Source organism: Moschus berezovskii, chromosome 14, assembly GCF_049115385.1.
Source record: "Moschus berezovskii isolate FMDL1 chromosome 14, NW_MosBer_1.0, whole genome shotgun sequence".
Taxonomy (NCBI): Eukaryota; Metazoa; Chordata; class Mammalia; order Artiodactyla; family Moschidae; genus Moschus; species Moschus berezovskii.
Window position 1 is genome coordinate 87,876,698 of NC_142473.1, and position 25,640 is coordinate 87,902,337.

The following is a 25,640-nucleotide window of genomic DNA, read 5'->3' on the forward strand; positions in this document are numbered from 1 at the left end:
GATAACTGACAAAGACCTGCTGTACAGTACAGGGAACTCTGCTCAGTACTCTGTAATAACCTTAACGGAGAAAGAATTTGAAAAAGAATAGATACACATATGTGTGCATGTGCGTAAGTCATGTCCCACTCTGCAACCCCATGGACTGCACCCCCCCAGGATCCTCTGACTATGGATTTCCCAGGCATGAACACCAGAAGGGGTGCCGCTTCCTCCTGCAGGGGATCTTTCTGACCCAGGGATCAAAACCCGCGTCTCTTGCATTGGCAGGTGGGTTCTTTACCACTGAGCCACTTTGGAAGCAGACACATCTACATGTATAACTGAATCACTTTGCTGTACACCTGAGACGAATATTACGTTGTTAATCAACTATGCTCCGATATAAAATAAAAAAAATTTTAAAGTAAAGAAGAGGAAGGTATATGGGCCCACAGCATCCTACAAAAGCAAATAAAGGACTCAGAGATTAAAGAACAAAACTATGCCTGGTCTCTGAGCCAATTGTTATTCTTATTTCATAGACGATTTCATGAGTCTTAAATGTTAAAATAATAATTATTATAAAGCTCTCAAATGTGACTTTCATGTCTTCAAAAGGAATTTAAAAAGGGAAGCTTCCAGAAAAAAAAAAGTTGTATGTCTGTGAGAATGAATAACCTAAAGCTTTTCTTTGAGGCAACACACATGTAATCACACTTATTATGGATTAGGCAGCGTTCCCACTGCTGTTTGTCGTCATTCAGTCGCTCAGCCGTGTCCAACTCTTTGCCACCCCATGGACTGCAGCACGCCAGGCCTCCCTGTCCTTCACCATGTCCCGGAGCTTGCTCAAACTCATGTCCATCGAGTCAGTGACGCCATCCAGCCATCTCATCCTCTGTCGTCCCCTTCTCCTCCTGCTCCCAATCCCTCCCAGCATCAGAGTCTTTTCCAGTGAGTCAACTCTTCGCATGAGATGGTCAAAATATTGCAGTTTCAGTTTTAGCATCAGTCCTTCCAATGAACACCCAGGACTGATCTCCTTGAGAATGGACTGGTTGGATCTCCTTGCAGTACAAGGGACTCTCAAGAATTTTCTCCAGCACCACAGTTCAAAAGCATCAATTCTTCGGCGATCAGCTTTCTTCACATCTTCATTTATGGATGTCCAACTCTCACATCCATACATGACCACTGGAAAAGACATGGCCTTGACTAGACGGATCTTTGTTGGCAAATTAATGACTCTGCTTTTTAATATACTATCTAGGTTGGTCATAACTTTGCTTCCAAGGAGTAAGCGTCTTTTAATTTCATGGCTGCAATCAGCATCTGCAGTGATTTTGGCATAACTGAGGTTATTGGTATTTCTCCCAGCAACCTTGATTCCAGCTTGTGATTCATCCACCATGGCATTTCATATAGTGTACTCTGCATATGAGTTAAATAAGCAGGGTGACAATATGCAGCCTTGACGTCCATGCTCCTTTCCCAATTTTGAGCCAGTCCATTGTTCCATGTCCGGCTCTGATTGTTTCTTCTTGACCTGCATTCAGATGTTTCAGGAGATAGGTAAAGTGGTCTGATATTCTCATCTCTTTAAGAATTCTCCAGTTTGCTGTGATCAGTTCAGTTCAGTTCAGTTGCTCAGTCGTGTCCAACTCTCTGCGACCCCATGAATCACAGCACGCCAGGCCTCCCTGTCCATCACCAACTCCCAGAGTTCACTCAAACTCATGTCCACAGAGTCGGTGATGCCATCCAGCCATCTCATTCTCTGTCGTCCCCTTCTCCTCCCGTCCCCAACCTTTCCTAGCATCAGAGTCTTTTCCAGTGAGTCAACTCTTCGCATGAGGTGGCCACAAAACCTTCAGTTAATGAAGCAGAAAGTAGATGTTTTTCTGGAATTCTCTCTTTTTCTAAGATCCAATGGATGTTGGCAATTTTATCTCTGGTGTTTCTACTTTTTTCTAAATCCAGCTTGTACATCTGCTGGAGTACTGATGTTTTACACAGGTAAGTTCATGTAATCCTTATAAAAATTATATAGAGGAGCTGCTACCATTTCTAAACACCAGTGCAGAGCCAGAGGCCAAAGGGATGAAGTGACTTGCCAATTTTCGCATAACCAGTTAGGGTCTATCTGGGATTTGAACAGGTTTTGTGATGCCAGAGTTCCCCAGGTCTCTGCTGTGTGCCGTGAGACCTCTCATAGCTTTTTCAGTTTTCCATACTTAATAGACTGTGGACAAAACTGCACCCAGAGGAAAGACAACTTGAAGGGAAAGTGAGCAGGGTGGAAAGAAAGACCTTCGCTGGCACTGAAAGATACACCCAGAAAGCAGGAGGGGGAAGTATTTCACCTTTGCTTCTGATGCTAGCAAGAAAAGGGAGGCAAACTGCAAAGAAGTAAGGTAAGGGCCATTTCAAGGATTCACACACACACACCAAAGAAAGTAGTAACTCAAAAGCCATAAACAGTAAGTCTATGTTTAGCATTTTAAGAAACTGCCAAAATGTCTTATTCTTTATTTTTGGCTACACTCGGCCTCCATTGCTGCTCCCGAGTTTTCTCTTGCTGTGGGCGCAGCTCTAGGCTGCGGACCTCAGGCCGCAGAGGTTGTCTTGGCAGTGGTGGAATACGGGCTCAGTTGCTCCTCAACACGTGGACCCTTTGCGGCTCAGGGATGGAACCCACATTCTGGCCCAGGGATGGAAACCACGTCCTGGCCCAGGGATGGGAACCGCATCCCAGACCAGGGATGGAACCCGCGTCCTCTGCACTGGCAGGCAGAGTCTTATCCACAGCGCCACCAGGAAAGTCCTTAACAAACACTTTTTAAGAAATCACAATATTTGGGTCTCATTCGTATCAGGAAATGTGAGGCATTTTTGTTTGCTAGGTGTGCTAATGACATGATAGATAGATCATTATATGTCAGCATGTTAAGTAGTAATGGGTAAATTTATGTACAACGTGGGATTTTCTTTAAAATAATAAATCAAATAATTGGGGGCAGGGGGGAATGTGGTTTGAAAAAGAGAGGAGTGCTTCTGTAGAACTCAGTCCAAAGAGAACCATTCTAAAGACAGCAGTTTTTAAGCCATTTACATAAGGCATCACCTGGGGGAAAAAAATGGAACTCCTGGGAACTCAGTCATATCAAGCAGGCACTCACGGAAACTCAGTGGCACTAGACACTGCCACTCACCAAGCTGACTCCAGCTTCATATTTCTCATGATACAGTGGTCACTTTATCTTGAATACTTAGACCTTATATATGCAGAGCATCACTGTATTCGTTTTATAAAATATTCATAATTTACATGGGAAATAATAACTAAATGCACACTTGTGTCATGAGGTATCACTTTGCTCATGTCAGCCATAACCCCAGAACAGGTATACACTGGGTAAAGTATCTCACTAGGGTTTAGACCTAATACCTGACTCTCTAAACCTGACTCTGTTAAGGTAGGGCGAACACTCTCTGAAATAACACTTTTTATTTTTCCCAAGGTACACAGAAAGAGGGCACATTATTCAATGGAGTTGGGAAATGGTAGCAGAGTAGATGAATTTGTGTTTCTGGGGCTGACCCAGTCCCGAGAACTGAGCCGGGTCTTATTTCTTTTGTTATCATGGGTGTACATGGCTACCGTGCTGGGCAACCTCCTCATCATGGTCACTGTGAGCTGCGAGTCCCGCCTTCAGACCCCCATGTACTTCCTGCTCCGCAACCTCTCCGTCCTGGACATCTGCTTCTCCTCCATCACCGCCCCCAAGGTCCTGGCGGACCTTCTTTCGGAGAGAAAGACCATCTCCTTCCGAGGCTGCCTCACGCAGATGTTTTTCCTCCACCTCCTCGGGGGCGCAGACATCTTCTCTCTCTCGGTCATGGCCTTTGACCGCTACGTGGCCATCTCCAGGCCCCTTCACTACGTGACCGTCATGAGTCGGGGGCGGTGCACTGCCCTCATCGTGGCCTCCTGGGCGGGGGGCTTCGTCCACTCCATCGTGCAGATCTCCCTCTTGCTCCCCCTCCCCTTCTGCGGACCCAACGTTGTGGACGGTTTCTACTGCGACGTCCCCCAGGTCCTCACACTCGCCTGCACTGACACCTTTGCCCTTGAGGTCTTGATGATTTCCAACAATGGCTTGATCTCTACCCTGTGGTTCGTCTTCCTGCTTGTGTCCTACACAGTCATCCTGACGATGCTGAGGTCCCACTCTGGGGAGGGCAGGAGGAAAGCCATCTCCACCTGCACCGCCCACATCACGGTGGTCACCCTGCACTTCGTGCCCTGCATCTACGTCTACGCCCGGCCCTTCTCCGCCCTCCCCACCGATAAGGCCGTCTCTGTGACCTTCACTGTCATCTCCCCTCTGCTGAACCCCCTGATTTACACCCTGAGGAACCAGGAGATGAAGGCAGCCATGAGGAGACTGAGGGGAAGACTCGGGCCTTCTGTAATGAAATAGAGCAAGACTTTCCAACTTCTTCATCAGCAAGGACCCCGTTCATTATTTTTCCCATAGAGTCATATTTATATAGTCAAATACGTTGTCAATAAACCAACTGCACGTACTAGGTAATATTTTATTTTGCAATTTAAGTTAACAGATTACTGGTAACCCAAGCCTCTGGTAAGCACAGAGTATCAGGGTTATAGGATGAAGCTGATCGATGTATTTTTACTCAAAGACCAAAGTAACAATGTGTCAATCTCAAAAGCTATCTGGCAGATGAAGAGACTGACTGAATCTAATCCCTTGTTCAAAGGCAACTAAATAGAAGAATAAAGATAGAGTGATTTGCTCAAGCTTTTATCTCGAGTTAATTCCAGAGAGAAGTCTTCAGATACTCAGTCATTGCTGTCACCATATGAATGCAATTTACTTCATTACTGGACCTGTCCTGCCAAACTGCAATGGTCTACTAGAGAGTTCGCATGATCAGTGCCCCTGAAATACACATATATGAATACATGTGGCCTATCACAGATTAAGGAATTTGTTCTGCTGAGCTAAACTCCATATGGGTTCCCAACCTAGTGAGCACCTCCAAGGTACATAATGGCTGTAGCCCTGGATTCCTATCAGAATGAAGAAGCTTGGGAAGATTTCCCATGATGGGCTCAAGGCATTTACCTTATGCAGAACTAAAGACAGATTCAAATTCTTACAAGGTTAGACAAAGGCAGGTAGAACCTCAGGGATCCTACACAAAGAGTAACCCATTCTCCTTATTCAAGAGCTAGTTTTCAGTTACAAACATTTCCAGGGCCAAACTCAGACAGGATTTACATTCTTCCCACTGGAAAGATAGAGAAAGACAGATAAAACTAACCAGACTGTCCATTTTTCAATCTGTTAGTGTTTGTGAAGAGGCAGCATAGACTAACGTTTTTGTCTGCAAATATGGTCAATGTAAAAAGTAAAGTATGGCCACTGAGAGCTCTAACGTCAGAGTTACACAAACCTGGCTCTAAAGCCTACCTCTGCCACCCATCAACTGTGTGATCTTGAGTCAGTTTGACTGTTTTCTTTTTTAGTTATTTATTTTGGCTGCGTGGGGTCTTCACTGCTGTGAGCGGGCTTTCTCAAGCTGCAGTGAGCAGGGACTACCCTCCAGTTAGTTTACTCTCCAGAGAAGCAGCGCATGGGCTTCTCTTTGCAGGGGCTTCTCTTTTTATGGAGCATGAGCTCCAGGGTAGTGGGCTTAGGAGTCGTGGCTCACAGGCTTGGTTAGTCGCCCCTCAGAATGTAGGATCTTCCCAGATCAGGGATCAAGCCCCATGTCCCCTGTTTTGACAGACAGATTCTTAACCACTGGACCATCAGGGAAGTCCCTCGAGTTACTTTAACCCTTCACAAGTCACAGTTCACCTATCCAAATGTGCTTATCCGACCTCCTGGAGTTGTGTGAAGGTTAGCAGGCGATGGTATATGTGAAACACAGTCCCTGGCAGACAGTAAACGCTCAGTCAGAGGCAAACAGGTCCATTTTTTTTTTTTTATATTAGTGTTTGTGCTTCTCTCTTCCAAAATGAAAATAAATGTATTTTAAAATTACACTTATTATGTTTTCTTACCTAAAATGCAGAAATCTTAGAAAGCATAAAGCAGATAGTTAAAAATCTCCTACAGCTAGCTGCTTTGCACATCTGCAGCAAAAACCACACATGGGTCCATGTTAACACGACCCTTTTTGCTCTTCCTGACACACATGCCGTCCCCCATCAGCCTGCTGTACTCTTCTCTGATACAGCCCATATTCATCATTATTAGAAAAACAAATAGTGTGGAAAAGTTGGGAATGTACATTGAATTCAAAGCGGCTATCATCTTAAAATTTCTGGCTTTCTGAGACTTCCCTGGTAGTTAAGCCTCCCCAGGAGTTAAGTCTGCTGGCAATGCAGGGGGCCTGGAGTTCTGGTCCTGGTCAGGGAAACACATGCCACCAAGAGTTTGCGTGCCTGCAACTAAAAGTAGATCTTGCCTGCTGCAATGAAGAGCAAAGATCCTGCTTCTGCAACGAAGGCCTGGTGCAGCCAAATAAATTATTTTTTTTTAAGTCTAGCTTTCTGTCACCTAAGCATGACAATAGGACTTCCTATTTACATAGCTTGACGCATCATCCCTAAGCTGCTGCAGTATAGCGCAAGACAGCTTCAAAGCAAAAGAAAACAATGGCTCAAAGGGAAACCGCGGCTTTGAGAGCAGAGATAAGGGGTCAGACCTAGCAGGCAGACCCAAGCAGACGGAAGAGAGCCCTGAGGGAGTTAGTTAGCCAAAGGGTAGTGCGGATTGAGGGGGCTTCCTAGGGGGCTCAGCGGTAAAGAATCCGCCTGCCAGCCAGGCGACTCGGGTCAGTCCCTGGGTGGGGAAGATCGTGGAGCGGAACACGCAACCCGCTGCACTGCTCCTGCCTGGACAGTTCCGTGGACAGAGAAGCCTGAGGGGCTGCGTCCGCGGGCCTGCCCAGTTGAGCACACACAGTGAGTCTTGAAGACAGACTTCCTTCACACCCCTCACTGGATCTGGGCTGGCCCCATAAGGACCCACGAACTAACCAGCTCACCTGGTCATTTCCTGCCACCTGATCAATCAGCTCTAACTTTTCACAGTACTAACCCAGCCTGCAAATTATAAGATTAATCCACACTTGTCACCACTCCTACAGTCCTGCTAACATTGATCAGGTAGCTCTGGTCTCTAGACTCCCGAAGCTTTCTTTATGAAACTGCCTATGAAAACTGCATACCACAAAGCACCTTATAGCCTATTTCATGCAAATGCATCCTTCTCTTTCCTTCCTGTGACTTACTCACATCATCAGTTTTATCACTGCATTGGCACTGGACCTATGGAATGTGAATCACTGTATCTCAGAAGCGTAGTCCCCAGGGGACAGGAACCCAGGAACCCCAGCCACATCATTGTCCCTGACACTTCCTCCAACTGTGTCTAAAAACATGACATAACCTGATTCAATGATTCCAGAGAAGAGGAAAGCAACTGCATCTCATTATACCAAGATTTATTGTTTCTCTGGATCACAGAAAAGTCACAAGCTGGGCTGCATTTTTCCCATTTAAATCAGTTATTATTATTGCTTAAGCTCTGTGGTTAAGAGCCCTAGAAAATTTAACAGACTCTAGTCATATACATGGGCTTCCCTTGTGGCTCAGCTGGTAAAGTATCCGGCTGCAATGCAGGAGACCTGGGTTCGATCCCTGGGTTGGGAAGATCCCCTGGAGGAGGGAAAGGCTACCCACTCCAGTATTCTGGCCTGGAGAACCCCGTGGACTATACAGTCACAAAGAGTCAGACATGACTGAGCGACTTTCACCACCATAGGTCATATACATAGCTTTCAAACTACCCTTTTCAACCTCACTCCCTTTAATCAAGCATTTTAAAGGTAAACATCTCTGGGTACCCATGAACCCGATGCCATAAAATAATTCTGAAGTAACGAAACAGATGAATATCAGCAACTCTCACCACGCTACCTCCCTAGGATCCAAGCAAGCCATAGATCTCAGAGATGCAAATTAAAACAGTCACATGGGGCAATGCATATGTCACATTAAACAGAAATTGCAGGGAATCCCCTGGGGGTCCACAGGCTAAGACTGTTCTGCCATTGCAGGGGGCCCAGGTTCCATCCCTGGTCAGGGAACTAGATCCCATATGCCTCAACTAAGATTTTACATTCTTGTAGCTAAATATTCTGCATGCTGCAACTAAAGATCCCACATGCTATAACTAAAAAAATAGAAAAATCCCGAATGCCACAACTAAAAAAGATCCCATGGGCCACAGTGAAGATCAAAGATGTTAAGTGCTGCAGCTAAGACCCGGTGCAGCCAAATAAATTAATTTTCAAGAAAAGAAACTGCATCTATAATCCGTGCCATACAGTCTCTGAGAGCTACCCTGACTGTGGCCACAGAGCTTTGATTTTTCTATTGTTGCCCTTTTAATTAGGTTTCATTTCCCAGCTGACGGCAAGCAAACCAATTTTCTTGAGGAAGACAGTTGCGTGATCCATCTTGTGTTTTCACAGAAAATTTTCTTCCTAAGGCACGGAGGGTAACACACTGTCTCACGGGCTTCCTCTAGAGAAAAGGATGTGACCTGGATGTTCACTGGTGTCTCTGCAGGTCCCTGTGAGACGGGTCAGAGCGGGGATGAGGGAGATGGGGAGAGAGGAGGAGGGGGCTTGGTGACCCTTTAATGACTCCCACAAGAATGCCACTGAATTGGCAACTTAGCTTCTACATTCACACCCAGCAACACTCCCGCTATGAATTCCCTGATTAGGCTGCGGCTGAGGGACTAACAGAAGTGGCCAAGCCACTGCAAGCCACACGAAGAGACAGACGATGCGACTCCCGAGGCCGCCATTGCCACCTGAAGGGAAAACAGCAAAAGCACTAGCCTTGTGAGGTAGGCTGTCCGGAAACATAGTATTTCCCCGGAACCGACTTCTTCTCAGACGCAGTGGGAGAATCAGAAGAGGATGGACGTTTCCCTTGGAAGCTGAGTCATTTAGTGCTGGTGGATGGGAACTTCGGAACCTGGAAAACTGCTGACTTTTCAGAAATGGTGTAAGTATGTAGAATATTCTCCTTGAAAGCAAACTCTTAACGAAGCCAAGAAAAGTGGTAGCTGTTCACTATTAGGAAAAAGGGAATTGGGGCTTGTAAAATAGAAGAAGTCAGGTGCTTCCAAGGACACGAAACCTTTTTACTTGGTGAGATGTTGAGATTTGAATTGTTTTCAAGGTAGTTGAGAAGGTGCTGATACCCCAGCTCTCCGGAGGTGACAGCCTTGGAAAAACTGCTGTCCAAGACAGCAGTTCCTGATTCAGTATATGTACTGAATGGAATTTGGAAAGCTTTGAGTAAAGTGTTTTAACGGCTAGGTAATCTGTACTCTTGTGTGCTACTGAATGTGAATAGTGTTCCTAAAACGTGGAGGGATTCAATCAAGAGCAGACACTTCAATATAGGAAAAGAGAAGATTGTGACGGGGACCTCTCTGAGATTCCACTCAATGTGGGAACTCGGGCAGCACACTCAGTGGGAACGGAGCTGGGAGGTAACCTGAGTTTGCCGGCTCTATGTGTCTCATAAGCTTGTTTCCAAAGGATGGTTCCCTTTGAGGTGATTTCTAAGAAGACTTCATGATCTTTTTCACCTTGTCAAACTACAAAAAATATATTTCTTTTTTATTTTATTAAAGTATAGTTGATTTACAATGTTGTGTTAGTTTCAGGTGTATAGCAAATTGATTCAGTTCTACATATATATTTTTTTTCTTTTTCAGATTATTTTCCCTTATAGATTATTACAAAACATTTAGTTCCCAGTGCTATCCAATAGCTCTTTGTTGGTTATCTCATTTATATATAGTGATGTGTATATGTTAACCCCAAACTCTGAATTTACCCCTCCCCCAATTGTATTTCTTTATCCACTACCACCCCCTCCTGCGTCTGTGTTTCAATGCAATGTGCAAATCTTACAGTTTCAAAGCATCCTTCTCTCTCTGAACAAAGACAGCATCCTTAGGGACCCACAGGATTGTTGGTTTTCAGGAGTTTGTGTTTGAGGTAATGCTACTGAGAACTCATTTCTGCACCTTGCACTGGAACACTATATGGTTGGTGGAGGTTCTTGGTGAAGGTACCTCTGAAAAATGCAAAGTCTACTTATCAAACTCTGCATTTTTTTCCATGTCACTCTGACATCCTCTCATGTCAGTCACTTTCAGTCAAAACTTTCACTCACTGTGTGCCGGCTTCTACCTTCACCATCTTATAACCATGTTCTACTTTCACTTGGTTTGCAAAAGGTTTTTTTTCTCTGCAGGATTTTCTGAGAAGGGCTGATCAACACTGGGAAGAAGTATAGTTGCGGTGGTTAATAGCATCAGTCTTTGGATTAAGACAAATCTTGGTTTGAAACATGGATGGTACACTTGGATCTACCAGCAGTGAGATCTTGACCAAGTTACTTAATCTTTCTGTGCCCTGGTCTCCTCATCTATAAAATCAGGATAATGGTATTTATTTCACATGGATATGATGGGTTTTAAAAGCAATGAAATGAACATAAATATTCATGAAAAGCAAGAAAAAATTAGCAAAGCAGAGCTCCATTATTCTGCTCACATTTCTATAATGCTGAAACCTTGAAAGCTGTCCGGACTCCCACCCCACCCCACCCCACCCCAAGGCCAAATATCCAGATGACTGGGTTTCAAAGTGAGGGTTATAGTTTATTTTCTTTCTGTAAAGATTTTTTAATATAAATACCTATATTTACGACTGCATACAGAGATAAACTTACCTATGGTTATAAGCAGGTGTGTGATATAATACTCTGATTTTTTAAACATATGCCTTAGCTTAAATCACTGTGTAAAAAAAGAAAAACATCCCTAGAGCATAAATGGCATTTTGCACTTATCCCAAAGGCTGGGAAGAGGGCTTTGAACCACAGGGTCGCTGGCAAGATGACCCAAAAGGGACCTGGCTTGTGTAAGGAAGCAGGATGCACCTGAAGCTGGTGAGACGGGGTAGCGACTAGCAACTCAGGTTCCTCAACACCTTCTAGGTTGCAAAACAGACATGCGGTCTCACCTCCCCCTTAGAAGAACCCTGCTTACGAGGTAGGTCTTCGTAACAGTCGCCAAGTCATGTCCAACTCTTCGAGACCCCACGAACTACAGCACGCCAGGCTTCCCAGTCCCTTAGCATTTCCCAGAGTTTGCCTAAGTTCATGCCCAACTGTCACCATATTGTAAATCAACTCTAGTGGTGCAGGCTGAGAACTGACTCTAATTCACGTCCTGTGAACCTCACATGTATTTCTCATGAGTTTGGTACTATTATTGAGTAACCTGCCCAAGGTCAAACTAGCTAGGAAGTGGTCAGTCCCAAACTGCATAAATGCTCCAGATGACCCACAAAGGTGTATCCGAAATGGGAGTGTAGGATGTGATACCGTCCCAGCAGCCCTCCTGGACAAGATTCGCAAATACTCTATGTCCAAGTGGGATGGTTTTTCCTATACCTCCCTGTGATTTTGTACCACTTCACTTTTCTTTCTGCCGACTCCACAAGCTGCAACACGCTTCTTAACTGTAAACGCCTTCAGGAGAGGATCTGTGTTAGAGTCACCATTTCCTCAAAGTCATCATGATGATGACTTTTATGTGTCAACTGGACTGGCCGCAGGGATTCAGATTAAAACTGGCTGCTGGGTGTGTCTGAGAGGCTGTTTCAGATGAGATTAGCGTTTGGATTTGGGGACTCAGTAAATCAGATTAGTCACCCGTCCCCCGGTAGGTGGATATCCTCCCACCTATTGAGGACCCCAATAGAACAAACGAGGTGGAGGAAGGAGAAATGCACCCCCATTCTTTATCTTTTTTTTTTAAGAAAGAAAGAGAAAAGAAAAAAAAATCCAGTTTCCATTTTATTATTTATTTTTGGCCACACAGTGCAGCATGTGGGATCTTGGTTCCCTGACCAGGAATCAAACCCATGCCCCTGGCAGTGGAAGCGTGGTGTCTTAGCCACTGGACCAACAAGGAAGTCCTTGGACCCCTTATTTTGGCCTCACAGCTTGGGTTCGGCCAGCTCATCATTTATACCATTGGCTCCTCTAGTCCTCAGGTCATTGAACTCGGACTGAATTCCACTGTCAGCTTTCCTGGGTCTCCAGTTCGCAGAAGGCAGACTGAGGGACTTCTCAACCTCCAGAGCAGCATGAGTAAATTTTGCAGAATAATTCTCTCACTAACTGTGCATATGTGTACATATATATATACATATGTCTGCATGATGGACACAAACATCAATACTGATCTTACTGGCCCTGCTGCTGAAAACCCTAACACAGCCATGGAGATGGTATGCAGGGGAAGGAAAGAAAAAAAGAAAACCCAGGTCACCCGCATTGCAGGCAGATTCTTTACCAGTTGAGCCGCCAGGGAAGCCCAAGAATACTGGAGAGGGTAGCCTATCCCTTCTCCAGGGGATCTTCCTGATCCAGGAATCAAACTGGGGCCTGCTGCATTGCAAGCGGATTCTTTACCAGCTGAGCTACCAGGGAAGCCCCATAGATGTGATGGATACAGATATAAATACAGATCTTATTGGTTCTGTATTAGGGTTCTAGAGAACCCTAGAAATGGTACATAGAGGAAGGAAAAAAAAACATAAATAGAGAAGAAAAACAGGAGCAAGAAGGAAGGGAGAAGAAGTGACGCAGAAGCTTTTAATCTTGTCACAGTGGCTTCCTGAGCAGAAGACTTGAAAACCATTCACTTATCACTCCAGGATCCAAAAGAAAGATTCTAGAACAAGATGGTGGTGTCAATGAAAATACATCTACGTTCCGGATTAACCAAAGACTTTGAGGACGATTTCTCCATTGGTTATGGTAAGTAGTTAGTGTGGGGAATATGAGGATTCTTGAGAGCTGAAATTCCCTGTGACCATGATTCTGAAGATTTCTTCTTATCACAGTAACATTATTCTTATCACTCCACCTTGTCGACAGAAAGAACAAGCAATAATGGCAATGAAATGAAACAGGGGCTTTTATCTTGTTTTTCTGTGTGAATAAAAGGAGAATTCTGCCTGGGGAACCGTGCTCTTTAAAGGATGTTTTGCTAAGATTTGGAGAAGGAAATGGCAACCCACTTCAGTATTCTTGCCTAGAGAATTCCATGGGCAGAGGAGGCTGGCAGGTTACAGTCCATGGGTTTGCAAAGAGTCAGACACGACTGAACGACTAACTTATAAGACTTTCTATGATTAGAAAAGCAAGAGGAGTGGGGATGGAGGAATAGAGGAATTAAAACCAGAATCAGAGACAGAACTATAGCAGGGAAACTGCACAAGACAAGGATTTGGGAGGACCTAAAGTGGCTCAGAGGTTAAAGCATCTGCCTCCAATGCGGGAGACCCGGGTTCGATCCCTGGGTTGGGAAGATCCCCTGGAGAAGGAAACGGTAACCCACTCCAGTATTCTTGCCTGGAGAATCCCATGGACGGAGAAGCCTGGTAGGCTACAGTCCACGGGGTCGCATAGAGTCGGACACGACTGAGCGACGGAACGGAACGGAAAGTAAATAAATAAGAGAAAGACAAGATACTTTTCAGGTTCTATTTGATATAAGCTATCAGTTTATTTGTTTTAAAATAATAATTATGAAAATGTTGTTTGGTCACTAAGGCATGTTCTACTCTTTTGTGACCCCGTGGACTGTATGTCGCCCACCGGGTCCTCTGTCCTTGGCATTTCCCAGGCAAAAATACTGGAGCGGGTTGCCATTTCCTTCTCCAGGGAATCATCCAGAGTAGTCAATTAAATTTTCCTTGAAATGAAATGCAGCCTTTAGACATGAGACTAAACTATAATAAAGTCATTGCCAGGCTTATATTTTTGAACATTTTACTGAAGTACAATGTACATACATAGAGAAAAATGTACATAAGCCTAGAGTCTGATGAACTTCCACACAAGCTGAATATATCTTTGCAACAAGTACCCAGATCAAAGAAACAGAACATTATCAGCACTTCAAAAGCCTCCTTTGTGTTCCCTTTAGTTTTGCCCATCTCGGGTCTTTATGTGAACAAAATGGGAGTGTGTGCATCTTCTGTGCCTGGATCATTTGGCTCCGCATATTCGTGAGACCCTTGTGTGTTGTTTGTGAAGAAAGCTGATCGCCGAAGAATCGATGCTTTTGAACTGTGGTGTTGGAGAAGACTCTTGAGCCCTTATACTGCAAGGAGATCCAACCAGTCCATTCTAAAGGAGATCAGTCCTGGATGTTCATTGGAAGGACTGATGCTAAAGCTGAAACTGCAATACTTTGGCCACCTCATGCGACAAGTTGACTCACTGGAAAAGACTCTGATGCTGGGAAAGGTTGGGGGCGGGAGGAGAAGCGGATGACGGAGAATGAGATGGCTGGATGGCATCACCGACTCTGTGGACATGAGTTTGAGTGTACTCCGGGAGTTGGTGATGGACAGGGAGGCCTGGCGTGCTGTGATTCATGGGGTCGCGGAGAGTCGGACACGACTGAGCGACTGAACTGAACTGAACTGTGTGTTGTTACATGTAGTGAGGTCTCTCCCATTGCTACGTAGCACTGTGTGAATTTAACAGTTTATCTGTTCTACTATTAGCGGGTATTTGTGCCCTTCTCCCATTTGCGGCCATTACAAACAGTGCTATGAATATTCTAGGATATGTCTTCCAGTAGACACAACACATGTCCATATGTCCTAAGAACAGAATCTATTGTTCTTAAGATGGAGATGGTAGATAGATGACAGAGAGATACATATAGATCTGCATCTTCAAATAATAGCTAATAAATATATCAGTATTAGCAGATATAGTCAAACAGCAAAGTGGTTATTTTACACCCCTCCAGCAGGGTTCCAACTGTCCCATAGCCTCACCATCACTTGATACTTTTCATCTTTTCTAACTCAACCATTTTGTGTATGCACAGCAGTTTCTTGCTGCAATTTTAATTTGCGTTTCCCTGGTAATTAATGACGCTGAATCCGCTTTTGGATGCTCTGTTGTGAATTTTTTTCTACTAAATGTGTATTTGTCATTTCAGCTGTGCTGGGTCTTCCTAGCTGTGCAGACTCTTTCTAGCTGCAGGGAGCAGGAACTCCTCCCTAGTTGCGGTGTGCGGGCTCCTCCTGGCGGCGGCTTCTCCTGCAGTGCAGAACTGGGCTCTAGGGTGCTCGGGCTCCGTAGTTGCGGCTCCCAGGCTCTGGAGCACAGGCTCGATACCTGGGGCTCAAGGGCTTAGTTGCTCTACGGCGAGCGGGATCTTCCCCGACCAGAGATCAAACCCACGTCTCCTGCACTGGCAGGCAGATTCTTCACCACGGAGCCACCAGGAAAAGCCTTCGGTGAAGTCTTGGTTCCTGTCTTTGGCCATTTTCTGCTTTGCTCATCTGTCTTCTTTTACTGATTTGTAGAAGCTGTTTCCATACTCTGGATGTCAGTCTGTGCTCAGCTGTAAGTATTGTAAATATCTTCTTCCATTTAAGGGTTCTTTCAATTCTCATAGTGATGTCTTTGGAGAACCCAAATTCTTCACGTGTCCTAAAATGTATTCTTACAATGGCAAGTGTCTCATCTTACAGTAGAATTGAATAGGTTCACAGAGCCTGTGTTTCAGTGGCCAACAGTGATAGAACCGACCTGCTCGACCGACTCCCATCAGAAATGTGGGTCATCTTCTCCCTCACAATGGCAAACAGAATTGCAGACACAGAGCCCGCTCAGAAAATAAAGAACTTCCCAGGCCAGCACCAAAACCCGACTGACAGAAAAGACAAGGGTGGGTCTCTCAATGCACCCTTTAACTGTGCTGTTACTTCTTCCAGAGGTACACCTGAAAAAGAACCTGTGGGCCCATGGACCAGGGAAATTACACCAGAGTAAAAGAATTCATCTTCCTGGGCATTACCCAGTCTCGAGAGCTCAGCTGGGTCTTGTTCGTCTTCTTGCTCCTGGTTTACATGACGACTCTGCTGGGAAACCTGCTCATCATGGTCACGGTCACCTGGGAATCGCGTCTCCACACCCCCATGTACTTCCTGCTCCGCAACCTGTCGGTTCTCGACATCTGCTTTTCCTCCATCACAGCTCCTAAGGTCCTGGCTGATCTGCTCTCAGAGAGGAAGGCCATCTCCTTCAATGGCTGTGTCTCTCAGATGTTCTTCTTTCACCTGCTCGGGGGAGCGGATGTGTTTTCCCTCTCGGTCATGGCCTTTGACCGCTACGTGGCCATCTCAAGACCCCTTCACTATCTGACCGTCATGAGTCGGGGGCGGTGCACTGCCCTCATCGTGGCCTCCTGGTGGGGGGGCTTCGTCCACTCCATCGTGCAGATCTCCCTCTTGCTCCCCCTCCCCTTCTGCGGACCCAACGTCCTGGACACTTTCTACTGCGACGTCCCCCAGGTCCTCACACTCGCCTGCACCGACACATCTTCTCTGGAGCTCCTGATGATTTCCAACAATGGGCTAGTCAGTTGGTTCATATTCTTCTTTCTCCTCATCTCCTACACAGTCATCCTGACGATGCTGAGGTCCCACTCTGGGGAGGGCAGGAGGAAAGCCATCTCCACCTGCACCGCCCACATCACGGTGGTCACCCTGCACTTCGTGCCCTGCATCTACGTCTACGCCCGGCCCTTCTCTGCCCTCCCCACCGATAAGGCCGTCTCTGTGACCTTCACTGTCATCTCCCCTCTGCTGAACCCCCTGATCTACACCCTGAGGAACCAGGAGATGAAGGCAGCCATGCGGAGGCTGAAGAAACAGCTAGGGCATTCAGAAAGGGTTTAGCATCTCTGAGGACGAGATAATACCAGAATTCAGACATAAATATTAGGGGCTTCTCTGGCAGTCTAGTTGTTCAATCCCTGGTCAGGGAACTAAGATCCTGAAAGCTGCTTGATGTGACCAAATATATATACATACACAGGACAGGGGGGCATTTGAGCCAGTCCTGAAAGTAGACTGCATTCCAGCCTTTAGTCCTATGGCCCCGACTAACTGCAAGGGAGTCTGGGGAATGTAATCTAGCTCTGCGCCCAGAAAGAAGAGAAAAGCACATGAAAAACGGTGAGCACCAGAAGCCTCTTTGACATGTGTGACTCATTGCCAAGAAATCACGGTCAGATCAGAGCACAGGGACCAGGACACTGTGGTAAGGAGCCTCTTAAAACACAGAAATGTTCGCTGGAAGGAGCACTGGACACTTGAAATGCACAGAGAACCAGACTGAAGTGAAAGAGACATGAGATAAGCAAATCTAACTTTCCTGACCCAGGGACTGAAGCAGCATCTCCTGCATGGGCAGGCAGAGTCCCGACCAGCAGCACCGCCTGGGAGCGCCTGTTGTGAGCCAGCGTTTATCAATACAGAGGCTCCTATGGAGATGAGCGTCTTCTTCTTACTGTCCTTCCCAGTGTCCTATTCTATTTCCACCACTCAAAAACGTTCTGAATTATTTTCCAACATGAGACATTCTTACTCCAAGCACTGAAGTCCCAGTAAAGACATCCGCATGTCTTCACTTGGATCCATCTGTAGAATAACCCTTTACTGCCTGGTTCTATCTTTACTCTGGTACCATTGCTCTCCAGCTCCTCTATACTTTTCACAAAGGTGTCTTTTTCCCCTACTTCTCTGTTGACTTTACCTTGAGCAAAACCTCTGTGACTGGGCAAAGTTTTAAATAATCAAAGATCTATACCGTCAGAGTTTGTGTTCCCAAGTGTGTGTGTGTCGCTCAGCCCTGTCCGACTCTTTGCGACCCCATGGACTGCAGCCCGCCAGGCTCCTCTGTCCATGGGGGTTCTCCAGGCAAGAATACTAGAAGTGGGTTGCCATGCCTTCCTCTAGGGGATCTTCCTAACCCGGGAATAGAATTGCAGTCTCCTGCATTGCAAGCGGATTCTTTACCAGCTGAGCTACCAGGGCAGCCGGTTCCCAAGTGCAGGACCCCACAAACGACTGTAACCTAGGAAAAGTTGTTCAGGAAGCTGACTTGGACCATTTACAACATGCAAAACAACCTGATAAAGCACAGTGAGGAAAAGCAGTTGAATTCAGAAGACCATTAAATGAACTTGTCTGTCACCACAACATCAGATAATCACTTGGATCCATATATATATACAGATTTTTTCTCCAAGCAGGGACATTTTATTAAGGAACGATTAGATATTGAACTGATTCTAGTTTATTCTACACACATTCCATATATTTGGCCCTATCATTTGTGATGTTTTTTCCCACTCCAGAAACATTGATTTTAAACTTCCATGATATTTTTCATGAGCACATAAATGTATCTATATACACAAATGGGCTAATTCAGGAGTGATCCTGTCGTTCGGGATGTCTTTGGAAAATTCAAAGAAGGGTCAGGCTGCTTCAGCCTAGTTTCCAAGATGCAAGTGTGGTCAGCACCTCAGAAACTATACTGAATCACCCGTGGGATTCCAGCCCTGCAGAGCCCTGCTGCTCTTACTGTCACATAACTTGTCTTTTGAGTCTGAAGAGAGTATTGTCCACTTAGCTCTTACTCGATAATAGACTGTTAGCTCAGTTCGATGCTAGTGAGTGATTGCTGCGTAACACATCACCCCAAAACTTAGTGGCTTAAAACAGCACCCATTTCTTTTCATCTACTTATTTGTGGCTGTGCTGGGTCTTCATTTCTGCACATGGGCTTCCTCTAGCTGCAGTGGGCAGGCTTCCCATCTTTGTGGCAGCTTCTCTTGCGGGGCTCGGGCTCCAGAGCGCACGGGCTTCAGCAGTTGCAGCAAGCAGGCACAGTCGTTCAGGCTTGAGGGCTCCAGAGTGTGGGTTCAGCAGCTGTGGCCCACAGGCTTACTTGCTCTGAGGCACGTAGCATGCTCCCCGACCAGGGACAGAACCCGTGTCCCCTGCAATGGCAGGTATTCCCACCCCCGGTACCCAAGGGAGTCCCACACACATTTCTTAAGTCACAGTTTGTGTGAGTTGGGGATCCAGGCACAGCTTAGCTACGTCTTCTGCAGAGAATCGCTCACAAGGCCGCAGTAAAGACATGAGCTGAGAGCTGCAGTCTTATCTCAGGCTTCGACTGGGGAAGGGTCGGCTTCCAAGCTCACTCATATTGTGAGCCACTGGCCTGAGGGCCGCCGCCCCTTCCTGGCTGTGGCTGGAGGTCACCCCAGGTTCTAACCCTCGTGGGCCTCTCTCACAGGGCACCTTCCTTCACCAGAGTGCACAAACAAGGAGGAAAAGACTGTGTCAGCAAAAAAGCCAGAAGTCACGGGCTCTCAGAGCCTAACCTGGGCAGGGGCAGGCTATCGTTTCTGCCAGCATCTCATCCTTAGAAGCAAGTAACCAAGTCCAGTCCACACACAAGGCAAGGGGTGGCACACGAGCACGAATGTTAGAGCAGGAACTGACAAGTCCTCCAAATAAACTAGGAAAAAATGATTGCAAATGTTGAGAGAAACCTAAAAGCAACTGATTCAGGAAGAGTTACAAAAGACCTCCCCCTTCCAAAAAAAAAAAAGGGTAGAGGGAAGCGTCAGAGGTATTTCAGAGATACTGAGTCCATGTGACAGGAGAATAATAGTGCCAGGTACCCCGAAAGAAGGGCTGAGGCTTTCTTTTTTTTTTTTTTTTTGGCTGCACAGGGCCTCCACTGCTGTGCTCGGCCTTTCTCCAGCTGCAGAAGCTCGGGACTGCTCTCCAGATGTGGCACACAGACTGCTCACTGCCGTGGCTTCTGTTGCAGAGCACGAGCTCTGGGGCTTCAATACTTGTGGCCCACAGGCTTAGCTCCCCACAGCCTGTGGAATCTCCCCAGACCCAGGATGGAACCCAGACCCCCTGCATTAGCAGGCGGATTCTTAGCCGCTGGACCACCAAGGGAGTCCTAGTTCTGTAAAAATATTTGTTATTTTTACAGAAAAAGACCTGGCTGTCCCAGGTCTTCACTGCAACACGCAGGATCTCTCACTGTGGCGTGCAAAGAGTTAGTTGCTGCGTGTGGAATCCGATTCCCTGACCAAGGATTGAACCTGGGCCCCCTGCTTTGGGAGCACAGAGTCTTAGCCACTGGGCCATCAGGGAAGTGCCAGATGTGTTTAGTTCTTGAGAGTAATGATCAGATCTATTTTAGACATTTTGAGTCAAAGGTGTGCCCTGTATCCAAGTGAGACAAGCCATGGGTATATGGTGACAGACAAGGTTTCAAAAATGCTATTGAAAATAAGAGCGGGGGGTGGGGGGGAATGGAGTTTGGGGCTCACAGGGCCTGGAACAAGGGAGACACTCAGTAAATATTTAGAGGTGAATGGCACCAACCCATCCTCTGTCATTTACATGCCTTCTGGGTATGAGAAGTTCGGGGGGAAAACAAGAAACAATGCATCTCCAAGCCTCTATGATGCATCTCATTATGTATACTACCAGGACAACAAGCAAACTACCTGCCTTAAAAAAAGAGAGAGAAAGAAAGAAGTGAAATGAAATGGGCTGACACACACCCTCCTGGGAGTTCTATTCATTTCCCCTGAGTTCCCGCCTCTTAAGGAGACAGAATCCTCCGTCTGTCCCCATGAGCCCTTCAGGCAAAGATAGTTGGGTTCTAATCAGAAGATCTAAGAGAAGTCAGTCCTCCCCTGCACTAGGAGAATTTCAAAACCAAAATGTGCAGGTTCGCATACGCTTTCCGGTGCGTGTTCAATCTCTTAATAAGACTCAAGGGAAGGGCATCCCATTAGGAAAGTCTGGCTACTCAAGTTCAACTGTCACATCTGGAAGCACGCCCAGAGCTGAGGGGCTGGCACTCAGCGCACCATAGGGCTGGGTGGCAGGACCACGCGGAGGCGATTCTTGGAGCCTGCCCTGTGCCTTCAGCAGCAGGAGAGAAGATACTGTGTGGCCAACCCCCAGCTGCATGTCCGCCTTAAAGGGGACTGTTCCTGAGCACCGATGACTCCTGAGATCAGCGTATGCCACTGGACGACTGGCACTACTTCTCAGGCAGGGGTTAGAAGTCAGGAGCTCTAAGTGGCATTATTTGGGGGCTTTGGGGAGCAGGCCCAAGTGTCTGACTGTAGGTCTGTGCCTGTGTGCCGTGCACCACCAGCTGGGAAAACCTTATTGTGGATTTCAGAAATACCCTGAATGGTAACAATGCTCCTGAAAGGGAGAGGACGCTGGACAGTAAAGCTCAGCCCTGCAGAGATGCAGCACAGTCAGCCCTGCAGTATTCGGAAGGGTCCGTGAGCAGCAGAGAGAGGTCAGTTTGTCAAGAGGGTCCAGGGGGCACACGCTTGGTGATAGCTGAGGGGGTGAGGAGTCCCTCAAGTTGGGGGCTCCACGACGTTCATTAAGCCTGTTTTGGTTGGGGGATGTCACTGTTTGGTTGCCACTGTTGTTTTGCATTTCAGCTGAGCCTTCAGCTCTCAAGATCTTAGGTTCCCAACCAGGGTTCGGACCCAGGCCCAAGCAGTGAAAGCACGGAGTCCTGACCACAGGATGGCCAAGGAATTCCCTAGCCTGTTTTATCAGAATGGGTTTCTCTGGCCCTTTTTTTTTTTTTAATTATTCTTAAACTTTATTGTTTAGATTAAAATATTCCCTTTAGAAGTTGTCATTTTGCTTTCATGAGGGTTTCTTTTATGAGCAGTGCATTTATTTTTTAATTGAAATATAATTACAATGTTGTGCTGGTTTCCGCAGTACAGCAAAGTGAATCAGCCGTGTGCACACATATGTCCCCTCCCCACCCCACCCTCTAGGCCATCGCAGGGCAGCCAGCTGAGCCCCGCGTGCTATCAGCAGCTCCCCACTAGCCATCTATTTTACGTATAGTTGTGTGTATGTTACCCTCTCGATTGGTCCCTGGACCTGCTTCTAAAGAAGTTCTTAGGGTCTTGAGCTCGTTCTCACCAAAAGCAAACACTAAAGCCAACATAAACAATCCTTTTCTGCTTCTTTACTTCTGTCCTGTTGCAGACAGACACACACACAGAGGTCTATCCTCCCCCTTCCGAGTTCGCTCTCTTAGCTGCCAAAGATCCCCTGGAGGGAGGAGCAACATTTTCAGCATTTTTCAGTTGGGTCAGAGACGTGACCACTGTTACCACTCCCTTCTGCACCAAATCTCCTGCGTTTGGGTTTCAAAGCCCATTCTTCTCACCACTAGGACGAACTGCCCCTGGCACTTCTTGCCACCAGTCAGCCATCAGTTACCTTTCAAGACACACTTGAGATTTATAGGTTAACTGAGATTCAGAGGCTGATAAGCAATAGACAGAATACAGTCCTAGACTCATCACAAGATAATTGAGGGCAACACCATTTAAAACAATTGAGAATTAAAGCTCCAAAAGTCTACAGCAGGGGTAGGGGGTGGGGATAAATTGGGATTAACAAGTACACACTGTCATATATTAAAATAGATCAACAAGAATTTATTATATAGCATAGGAAACTATATTCAATATCTTGTTATAAACTATGTTATAATGGAAACAATTTTTTTAAGAACATAGATATTTACATATATACATACATAAAACCGAATCACTTTGCTGTATACCTGAAACTAATACAATATTATAAGTCAACTATACTTAAAAAATAAATTGACATATATTTATTTTTTAAAAGTTCCAGAGGACTTACCTGGAAGTCCAGGGGTTAAGACTATGCTTCCATGCAAGGGGCACAGGCTGGATCCCTGGTCGGGAACTAAGCTCCCACATGTCACATGGTGCAGTCAAAAATATTTCTAATTTTTAAAAAAATGAAAAGAAAATTTTTTTAAAAAGCTGCAAAGGTCTGGAAATCACCTGGATCGATGAATCCATTTAATATTGTGTAATACCGAGTAGACCTTGCCTGCTTACAAAGGGACCTGAGGCAGTGTGTGTTCCCATTTCACTCATGAAAAGACTAAACATCCTGGAGTTTAGATGCCTTTAAACCTTCCACTGTTGCTTCATGAAGTCCTCAGAGTTCATATCTCCGAAGCTGGTATCTTCTTTCTGAGCCACAATACTTCCCACTGTAGTTCAAAATTTTTAAAAATAAATCCTCTGTGCATTATCTATAAAACTAAAAAGCTGCATACGTTCTGATCACTTTATTTCAAAAATCTTTTAAAATATTTACTCTGAAAAATAAGTAACTGGCCCTTTTAAAAACAGAAAACATTTGAAGGGGATGAAATCTTTGGGGAGTTATTAATGGATTCATAGGTCACTGGGGGGCTTCCCTGGTGGCTCAGAGGTTAAAGCGTCTGCCTCCAATGCGGGAGACCCGAGTTCGATCCCTGGGTCGGGAAGATCCCCTGGAGAAGGAAACGGTAACCTACTCCAGTATTCTTGCCTGGAGAACCCCATGGACGGAGAAGCCTGGTGGGCTACAGTCCACGGAGTCGCAGAGAGTCGGACACGACTGAGCGACGGAACGGAACGGAGGTCACTGGGAGTAAAAGCCAAGAAAATTAGCTTTGTGCAGCTTTGCCTTCAAAGGAAAGAGAACAGGAGGAAAGTTCGCAACGTGAAGTTCTGTTCTGATGAGAAAATGAGACAGAAAGTACAGTGGGATCCAGAGATCCGAGTCATTAACTGAAGCTGAAGCTCCAAAACGTTGGCCACCTGATGTGAAGAGCCGACTCACTGGGAAAGACTCTGATGCTGGGAAAGGTTGAAGGCTGGAGGAGACGGGGACGACAGAGGATGAGATGGTTGGAGGGCATCACCGACTCAATGGACGTGAGTTTGAGTAAACTCCGGAAGTTGGTGATGGACAGGGAGCCCTGGCGTGCTGCAGTCCATGGGGTCACAAAGAGTCAGACACGACTGAGTGACTGAACAGCAGCAGCAGCAGCGGAACAAAGGCTGGCTTCAAGGTGGGAAGGACACAGAAAGAAGGAAAAAGAAGCGCCAAAGGTGAACACAGCCTGATGCTCCTGAGAACAGCAGTGAAAGGACTGAGCTCCGCACCTCTTTGCCCAGAGTGATCACAGGAGAGGGACAAGCTAGGGCTCGGCAGAGTCAAAACAGCGGAAAATTGCAGAGCTGGTCAGTGTCAGCGCAGTCAGGTGGCTTGTCTGCCTTCTGGCATTTATGTGAGTCAGCCCCCCCCACACAGACTGGGAGACAGAGGTTCCTTCCTTCATGATAATCACATTCAAAGAAACGGTCCTTTGAAAGAGACGCTTGTAAGTTTCAAGAGATATAATCACAGTTGCCAGGACTGGTCCGGAAAGGCTCTAAGCAAGGGAGACGGGAGCCACCTTTGATGTTGGCTGGAACAAACAGTAAATTTTCCTGGCAGCTTTGTGCTTTCCCAGGCAGGCATTTTAAATGAGGGCCTGGGGTCATCCTAAGGACACTGTCTTGTGTCTCCAGAGGCCATGCGGTGGTCTGGTCATCTCTTTTGCAGGTTTGGACAGAGTCCTTAGGTGCCAAAATTCTGTGGTTCTCAGGGGCACAAGCGAACTTTGGGGTGAGGGAGACGTTCCTTATCCTAATTTGGTGATGGTTTCATGGGTGTATGTATATGTCAAAGCTCATCAAACTGAACCTTTAAATGTGTGTAGTTCATGGCAAGTAAGTTACACCTCAACAAAGCTGATTTTAAAAAAAGCAAAAAGGTGCAAAAGATAGCTTTTTTGTTGGTAAAATTACAATAGACTGATGCCTGTTAACACCCGAACTAGAATTCATCTAAATAATACGCTCTTTAAAACAGGGTTGGAAATAGGAGAACAGCAGCAAATTAGGATCGGCAAATGAAGCTCGGCAATAAGTGTTTTAAAAATTGTGTTCCTTTGCAAAGTAGAAACGTTCTAAATTGTTTTATCCTTTGGTATATGTGTTGGGGCAGGGGGTTCAGAGGAACAGATTTTATTTCTTAGACCAATTTTAAGTTTACAGAAAAACTGGACAAAATATACAGAGAGCTCCCATCAACTACGTCTCCCCACTACCAGCCCGGTTGCCCCTATTACTCCCACTGTCCACAGTGGGCTCCACTGGGTAAGAACTGACAGGCCATTACGGATGCATTATTATTAACTGAAGTCCGTGGTTTGCATGAGGGCTCACTCTTTTTGTTAAGAAAGCTAAAGGAAATTTTAAGTTTCCTTTCCACGTCATACATGATCATTTACTATGAGGAAAAGAAAGATGGTTGCAATCACAGTTTTCCATATTCTAGATGTGTTTACAATACTGATATTTTAGCATTACTTTTAAAAAGGGAGGAAAATAGACACATCACATTCTTACTCTTTCCAATAAAAAGCAATAGTTCAAATAGTGCTAACAGCTTAATCATAAAAACAGATTATGGTTTTTAACCATAAAAGATAATGGATATTCACTTTTATCCATTAACTCACTTAGTGCTGAGTATTTCAATTTTCCTGCCAATAATGACAGAATAATAAAACATATGTCATGAGTATAGTACTTGCATGATTTTAGTAATGTTTTTTAAAAGTAGATCTACCCTTCAATGACCTAGTATTGAAGAACTGCAGTACGTCCTAA

General features: G+C 45.8%; 2 protein-coding genes across 2 annotated transcripts; both read left to right on the forward strand.

Annotated features, from left to right (window-relative positions):
• Window positions 1-3,506: 3,506 nt before the first annotated feature.
• LOC129554198 (olfactory receptor 4D9-like) lies at window positions 3,507-4,466 on the forward strand. The gene has a single exon (XM_055422807.2). The coding sequence runs from the start codon at window positions 3,531-3,533 to the stop codon at window positions 4,464-4,466; it is 936 nt and encodes a 311-aa protein (XP_055278782.2). The 5' UTR covers window positions 3,507-3,530.
• An 11,500-nt stretch (window positions 4,467-15,966) lies between these two features.
• Window positions 15,967-16,902, forward strand: LOC129554200 (olfactory receptor 4D9). The gene has a single exon (XM_055422808.2). The coding sequence runs from the start codon at window positions 15,967-15,969 to the stop codon at window positions 16,900-16,902; it is 936 nt and encodes a 311-aa protein (XP_055278783.1).
• Window positions 16,903-25,640: the final 8,738 nt, after the last annotated feature.

Coding starts and splice junctions, on each gene's coding strand:
- LOC129554200 (XM_055422808.2), top strand. CDS start 15,967: ATGGACCAGGGAAATTACACCAGAGTAAAAGAATTCATCTTCCTGGGC.
- LOC129554198 (XM_055422807.2), top strand. CDS start 3,531: ATGGAGTTGGGAAATGGTAGCAGAGTAGATGAATTTGTGTTTCTGGGG.